An 8,807-nucleotide genomic window follows, 5' to 3' on the forward strand; every position below is an offset into this window, starting at 1 on the left:
AATTATTGCTACCAATAATTTTTTATTTTAACAATCACAATTTTATTATAAAATATTTATTATCACAATTTTATAACAGTAACATATAGTAATTCATATATTACTATTATCAATTATATAAATAAAATTTATACTTTTGATAATAAAATTTTTTGCTGTTATACTTAACATTTATTGTAGTGATTATACAGTAAAAAAAATACTATATTTTACCAATGGGTTTTGAGAATGTTTATTGCTATTAAAATTGTGTGTAAGACTGTAAGATTATGAGTTCGAGTTTTGTTCAAAACTTAATTAATAAAAAATGATTTAAATATTTATAGCTAACCATTGAAATAATAATTAGCATTTTTTTTTAATTTACAATGCAACCAATTAGAAATTTAAATTTTTATAGCTCTTTCATTTTTAAAAATTTCTGAAATATATATATATATACAAAAAGACTTAAATAAAAAAAAAATAAGGAAGATCAAAGTTTGAAATTTGGGTTTCAATGTGATAGAAAAAAGACACCAAGTTTTACTAAGAAGTGCGCATTCCTCTAACATAAAAGTTATTTACATGAATAAGAATTTTAAAAAGGAAACGTTGGGGAAATTCAAGTGTAATGGTCGACACACATCGATGGTAGGTGTATATGATTTAAGCTGCTCAAAATTTGACATTAAAAAGATTCATTTTTAAAATTTAAACCTAATTTTAAAATTTATTTAATAAATAAATCAAATTTACTGATACTTAGCTCATTTAAATTTACAAGTCTGACTTATTTACATACTTGTAAATTAACTTGTTTTAAAAACTCAATTCATTAGATTGAAATTTGACAATTATTTTATTACATAACATATATATATATAAAGGGATTTAACCATAGAGTAAAATATAGCATTTTAATTTAAAAGTATGAGTAGATTGTATTTGAGATATAGTGATATGGTAACAATTATTTTTAATTTAAAATTTATTAATAAAATAGTTAGATAATATTTTTCATAATAAAATAACACTTAATTAAATAACACATTATAAATTTTATATATAATATCCTATATTTATCGTTACCATTAACTAAAAGGGTTATGCCATTTTAATTATTAATATTAATAAATTTATAATTATTTATGAATAAATTAATGAACTAAGATATTTGGTGTATAAAATAATAGGTAATAATATTATAAAATCTAATCCCTTTTTTAACCTAAATAAGAACGTATACAATGAATTAATTTTTTTTATTTTTTTTAATAAAAGGTTTAAATAATAAAAGCTTTCGATTTCATACATGCTACTGATCTCATTAAAGGATTACAATAGAATTTATAAATCATCTATTAAGAAGAATCATCGATAAAGTTCGAACAATCAATATAATGAAATTACTAATTAAGACTTTTCTACCGAGTCAACTTTCATTTTTAATTTTTTTTTTACAAAAATTTTTAACTTAAATGAAGCAATAAAATTATATACCATGTTAATATATACTGCATTAATATACACGTAAAAAGTGTTAAAAATTACATCGATCATTTTAAGAGAATTACTACATACTTCATTTGTAAAAGATTATTCGTAAAAAAAGAATTTAGATAAATTTTCATATGATATGATTTTTATTTCTTTTAAAATAATTGTTTTAAATTAAAAAAATTAAAATTTTTCAATTATTATATCCAAACATGAGAATGAAAAAAAAAAAAAAATTTCTTGCAAAATCTAATTTCCAAACAGGCTATTCGAAATTGAACCAACAATTTCTATATTTTATTATGAATATTTTAATTTAAATGTTTAAATTTATATTTAAATAAAAAATTGAATACATAATGAATTCTTACAATACAAGAAAACCAATAACTACAATTAATTTTCACAAGCCCTACAGTGGTTAATAGGTTAAACGCCTATCCTTTACGCTTTCACCCATTAAATAATATAGAGAGTGAAGTGAAAACGAAAGATTACCACACCTCTCATGTTGATGAAGTCCATTAATTTTTTCTTACTAATTATTAAATAAATTAAGCCTAATAATAATTAGTTCCAATTTTAAATCCTAATGAATCTAGGGTTAGGTTATGCACCTCGTGATGAGGGTCTACGTACATAATAATGTAAGCAAGTAGAGACAATAATAATCAATTAACAAGGGGTTAAATCAATAGTAGTATAAAATTGATTTATAGACGAATTTTATCTATAAAATCAAATATTTAAATTTTAAAATCATTATTATTTAGAGACTTTACCTAAATATTATTCTCATCTAAATGTGAAAAGTTACTTATTTAAAAAAAAAAAAAAACAATACTTTGGGTAATTGAGGGTCAATCATGCAATGTTTAAAAATGGGTTGCTAGGAATTTAATATTTCATATTTGTCACTAAAGAAAATGCCCTCTTTCAATACAATAGTAAACAATACAGACCCCAGCAGATTCTTGCAAAGAGAAGCAGAAATAAAAATAAGATTGAAAATATATGAATTCAATCACCGGCTCTTTATTTCTCACTAAAGAAAATGGATGTGACAACTGTTTTCTTGAAGGTGATGATGGAAAAGGTTTTGAATTAAGAGCTCGTTATTTTCCAAAGCATTTATTAAAATCAGCTAATTAGAAGTAACGAAGAACAAACCCTCACCATGCATCTTGAGAACCTGTCCGGGAGAAAAGACCAACTCCAACCTATGCTTCCATTTTCTTTGCGAACTTTCTATGTAGTCAACTTGCTGCTTCTTTTTCCTATCACGAAATTTCCTTATATATAAATTTTTTTAATATAAATTAATTTCCCATCAATTTAAAATATAAAATTTTTAATGAAACTTATTTATTAAATAAAAAATTATTATCTAAATTTAATTTATTATGAATCTAAAATATAAACACGTAAAATTTATATATTTAATAAATAAGTATCACTATATATTTTATGTCTTGAGTTTATGATTAATTAAATTTATATAAAAATTTTTTTATTAAATATATAAATATCATATATTTATATTTTAATGATACTGTATCAAGTTTAAACGAGAATATCTATATATAAAAGATGGCTGTGAAATAATTTCATATGAAAGACACAAAATTTCCAAAGAAATTGCTTAGCGACATCTTCAATTTCTATTTTTTCATTTTTGGTCTCGTTAACAGTTTAGAAAAAGAAAATAATAATAATAATAATAATAATAATAATAAAGCCAGCTGTTGCTGCTTTTGCCGGTGAGTAGAAGTATTGTTGAAGGACACGGTATTGGGTTAACCCAATTAATATATATAAAGAAAAAAACAAACCTAATTAATTAATTAATTGAATGCCACATAAATTAACAATTAGAAAAAAAAATGGGAAAAATCAAATCTTGTGAAGGAAAATCTACGCAAAATTATATGGGCACATAACTCCTGAATTTATAACTCCTATATATAAATGTACCCACCTTGTCCTCTAATTCACATGAGCAAGTTGAAGGCTTGAAAGAATAGAACCATTTCTCCTTCAAGCTACACTTTGCCTTCTTTTCCTTCAATTTTTTTTAGTCCCAATACCATTTTGGGACTAGTAATCCACTAAGGAAGTGTTCCTTTTTTTATCTAACTCCTCAAGATCATGGGAAATTGCTTAAAGCCATCAGCTAGACAAAGGAAAGATGAGGAAGATATTGAGCAGTATGATAATCAAGATTATCAAAAGAAAGAACCGAAGGCTGATTTTGGGAAGGAAAGCGGTGATTTTGATGACAGGAGTGGCCTTAAGGTTAAGATAGTGCTTACGAAGGAGGAGCTTCAGTGGTTGATGTTTCAGCTGAAGGTTAATGAAGGGAAGAAGCTAGAAGATGTTCTCCTAGAGATTGAGAGAGAGAGAGAAAGAGGGAAAGTTAAAGCTTGGAAACCATCTTTGGAGAGCATCTTGGAGAGCCCTGAAGGGCTTGAGATTGAAAGATTATGAGTCCTCCCTTAAACAGGAACCAGTAACTACAGTAATACTCTGCTTCTGCTGCATTTTTTTTTTCTTTTTTGGGTCCTCTTCCACTGAGGTTTTTCATTTGGGTTATGCTTCATCACCCAAATAAATATATAAATATGTTATTTTTTTCCCCTTTTATATACAGACGATCCAGGGGCATTTTCCTTTTCTTTTGGGTTCTTAGCTTGGATAAGGACCCAAATTTAGATTGAGGTTTTCCTTCTGTTCTTCTTGATGAGGTTTCTCTACCTAGACACTACTGATCTCTGCACTGATTGTTCTTCCTCTCGTATACATTTATGAAAAAAATTTAAATCAATAATTTCATTTTATGGAATATATATATATTCTCTTCTTCTGGCTCTTCTTCTGGGGATGGTCTCTTCTTAATGTCTGAGATTATTCAGAGTAATAATCAAATGATCTTGCCAATATGGTCTCTGATGGCTAAAGCACTAATATTCCCATTTTCTTTTACTTTTAATCACAGAAAGTTCCATATTAATCTTAATGAAGGTGCTAAAAACAAAATTAAGGAATTGAATCGTAATTAATGGAAAGACAGAGGAGTAAATCAAAACCAATAATTCAAGTCAAACTTAATAATTGAGTCTCACAGATTTAAAAGTAAAGCACCTAATTTCCCTGCTGCTGTTCCCTAGTAATTAGGCTGAATGTGACCCAACTTGTCCTTTTCTCTCTCTCTCTCTCTGTGAATATATATATACATATATGTTTTCTCTTTAGCTGCTAAAGGGAAAATGAAATGTGTAGACCAGTAAACTGCTTCTCTTTCTTCCTCACTTCCTTTATTTTTCGGTAACTTTGAAATTGTACACATCAGCAAGTGTTAAAACCTTTCTTGCAGCAGCCCACCAACTATTAAATTGTACAAATGTTCAGGCCCCATGCAATTCCAATGTCTTGTCTAATGAATTTGGATTTTTAATGACTGAAAAAATTATATATAAAACAAAAGGGTAATTCAAACTCGTATTAATGGACTGCTCTAGAATTTAGAAAATAAGACTAATGTGGCTAATTAAGTTTTTCCAATGGAGAGGCGTCTGTTTTCTTTTCTGTCAAAGAAGCGGCAGACAAATGGTACTATTGTCATTAAAAAATTATAATTTCTCTTGTACTAGAAATTGTGAAGATGAAGATAATGTAAGAAATGCATCGATTAATATAAAAGTTCAGATATTTTTCTGATTTGAAAGGTAAAATGATCACGTTGGTATAAAAAAAAAAAACTATGAAGTTGTACGCAAGCCATAGACAACTTGACACATATTCCTACACAGGAATGGAGCTAGGGATGAGCGCCCTGAAATTTTAAAAAATTTTAGGGATTTAATGATTATTTTTAATTTTTTTTTATTTTTATATTAAATTTTAATGAGTATGAAATCTTTATGATTTTAAGAGTTTTAAATGAGTTTAATAATAATTTTATATAAATTTTATTTTATAATTATGAAACGGTTATTATCATTAATAAATTTCTTTAATTAACATATAAGTAAGTAATTTATTAATAAATTATGTATTTTAATTAAGTCACCTAAACTAAAATTCTAGTTCCGTCATTATTCCTACCAACATATTAATAAGAAAATATTAATAAACTCACATTTTCTTAAGCTATAATAAAGTATAATGTAACATATTATATAATATAATTATCATTCTATTACTATCTTTAATTACAAAAGAAAAATATAAATGACGTAATGAAAATTTTTATTTTAATATTTACAAAAAAAAGTCTACTTTAACTTTTAATTATTAATGAAAAATCAAATAAGGTCTTAAACTTTTTTTTCAAAAAAACTGTTAGCTATTTAAAATAGCACATATAATAACAAAATTAACGGTGGTTCAATGCCGTTTAACTGACAATTGTTGCATGGCCTCCATATATCGCAACATGAGAAGTTGTTCTCTTCCAAATTCAGTGACCTCATCATGGCCTAATAGAGAAGATCCATCGCAGACTTTATCTTCAGGTCATATTCGAGCAAGGTCCCTTTGCAATGAAGTAATTCATATGTTGACTAAAGAAGCTTAGGAGGCAAATTTCAAGAACTGTCATGCTACAAAGAAACTTGAAGCAACTGTTGCAGCAGTTGTAGCAAAATCGAAAAAGGAAAGGCAACAAAAACGAGCTATAGAAGCAAGAAACTCAACTCCTGCACGATCTGATTCAGAAGCTGCCCATAAAATGCTGACAAAGAAGAGACTCAGATCAATCAATTATGATGCTTTACTCTCTCTCTCTCTCTCTCTCTCTCTCTCTCTCTCTCTCTCTCTCTCTCTCTATATATATATATATATATATATATATATATATATATATATATATTCAACTATGATGCCTCGGAGAAACCCTTTAATGAAGAAGAAACCAAGGATTGAATCACATTCTGATGATGACAACAAGTTTTCAAATACAGATAACAAAAATGATGATGTTGACTGAAATGTGATCTTTCCTAGATACTTAGTTGCTTAATTCTAGATTGGAATTTGTACTGAAAATGTTTTTTTCTTTTGCTGATGTAATTTTGTAGCTATATTAGGTAACTTTTTACCATCCTTCTTGCGTGCTTTGCTTACTTTAGTTGCTGGAGAAGTTAGTTTTTTATAATCAGTGTAAACAACTTTGTCATGCCTATATTATGAATGAAATTTCAGCTCTCACTGGAGAATGAGAGAAGTTCTATTGCTGAAGATTTTTCCTTCTTCCTTTAGCTTGTTATTTCTCTATTTTTTGAGTTCATTCTTTGCTCAAAGTTTAACAGTGGTATCAAAGCTTCTCATGATCTTTGAGGGCCTGTGATTGAGAGAAAACAAGTGAGAATCCCATTTACAAAATATCCTAAAGAGAGTTGAGAGACATGACTTCAAATGGATACTCTACTCCATCTCCTCTTGTATTTTCTGGAGAAGGTTACTCCATTTGGACTGTTAAGATGAAGGCTTATCTTAAAGCCTTTGACCTGTGGAAAGTCACTAAAACTGGAAGGCAACCAGGTCCCTTAAGGGAAGATCCCACTCTTGCTCAGTTGAAAGCCCATAGTGAGGAGTGTGCTAAAAGGTTCAAGGCTTTGTCTTGCATACATTCTACTGTCTTTGATATTATTTCACATGAATTATGGCTTGTGAAACTACAAAGCAAGCATGGGAAAGACTTAAAGAGGAATTTCATTGAAGTGAAAGCTCGAAGCAAATGAGTGTTCACAACTTGAGAAGGGTGTTTGAAGTTCTTAAAATGAGAGAATCTGAAATGTTTAAGGAGTACACAAATAGATTAATGTCTATGGTCAACAAAATCAAATTGTTGGGTGAAGATTTACCAGATAAAAGGGTTGTGGAGAAGGTTCTTGTAAGTCTACCTAATATATTTGAGCCCAAAATCTCATTGTTAGAAGATTCTAAAGATCTAAGCAAAATCACTTTACCCGAACTTATAAATTCTTTGCAAGCCATTGAGCAAAGAAGAATTATAAGACAAGAAGATGCTTCTGAAGAAGCATTCGTTACCAAACAAAAAGGGAAGCAAGTGCTGGAGGTCAAGAAAAGTTCAAAGGAGAGATAACAAAAGGAAGCAACCAAAAAGTGGAAGTGAAGTTGTTAAGAAAGGCAGATTTCCACCTTGTCCAACTTACAAAAAAAAAAAAATCTCCTGGAGAAGGATTCCTGACAGAAGAATGGTGTAAAGCCTATACAATGTCATTATTACAAAAAAATATGGCCACATTTCAAGAGATTGTAGAATAAAGCAAAGTAAAGCTCAAAAACAACAGTAGGGTTAGCATGCAAATTTTACTGATGATCAACTAAAGTAGTAGGAAGATAATTTGTTCATGGCTTTTCAATCATGTAGAGTAGTTGACAAGTTTTCTTGGTTCATTGATAGTGGATGTACAAGTCACATGGCTAGAGATGAAAGCTTGTTTACCTCCTTAGGCAGATTAGTGAAAGCAACTGTAAAGATGGGAAATGGAGAGATGGTTCAGGCCATGGGCAATGGTACTATTGCTATGTAATCAAAGAAAGGTACTAAGCATATTTCTGATGTTCTCTACATTCCTAGGTTAGATAAGAATTTATTGAGTGTTGCTCAGATGATTAAAAGACGTTATCCTTTGTTAGTGTCATATTTATGACTATAATAATTCTGAAGTAGTGGAGGTTAAAATGGTTGATAATAGCTTTCCTTTAATGTCTGGCAATAACACTGATCATGTATTTAAGGCTGCATCTGATGATTCTTGGCTATGGCACAAAAGATATGGGCAATATAAGTTGAATTCTTTGAAGTTTATTCAATCTCATGATATGATTAAAGACATGCTTGTTATTTCTAGTTGTGATGATGTATGTTTTAGTTGTCAATTTGGAAAATTGCATAAATAATCATTTCCTAAGAATCAAGTTAGGAGAGCTACTGAGAAATTAGAAATTATACATAATGATGTATGTGGCCCTATGAGTGTGCTTTCTTTGACCCAAAACAAGTACTTTGTGTTGTTTATAGATGACTTGACTAAAATGACTTGGGTATATTTTCAAAGTAGCAAGGGTCAAGTTTTCAATGTTTTTAAGAAATTCAAAGCTTTAGTTGAGAAGTAAAGTGGTTGTGTTATTAAAAATTTAAGGTCTGATAATGGCAAGGAGAACACCTCAAATGAATTTGACAAATTTTGTGAGGAAGCTAGAATACAACATCAATTATCAGTGCCTTACTCACCTTAACAGAATGGAGTTTCCAAGAGAAAGAACATATTAGTTGTTGAGATGGCTTGGTGTATGCTGAA

General features: G+C 28.6%; 1 protein-coding gene across 1 annotated transcript; it reads left to right on the forward strand.

The window, feature by feature from the left end:
- Nucleotides 1-3,417: 3,417 nt before the first annotated feature.
- LOC110646836 (uncharacterized) lies at nucleotides 3,418-4,306 on the forward strand. The gene has a single exon (XM_021800410.2). It carries the CDS (start codon nucleotides 3,628-3,630, stop codon nucleotides 3,964-3,966), a length of 339 nt encoding a protein of 112 aa, XP_021656102.1. The 5' UTR covers nucleotides 3,418-3,627; the 3' UTR covers nucleotides 3,967-4,306.
- The last annotated feature ends 4,501 nt before the right edge of the window (nucleotides 4,307-8,807 follow it).

Source organism: Hevea brasiliensis, chromosome 9, assembly GCF_030052815.1.
Source record: "Hevea brasiliensis isolate MT/VB/25A 57/8 chromosome 9, ASM3005281v1, whole genome shotgun sequence".
Taxonomy (NCBI): Eukaryota; Viridiplantae; Streptophyta; class Magnoliopsida; order Malpighiales; family Euphorbiaceae; genus Hevea; species Hevea brasiliensis.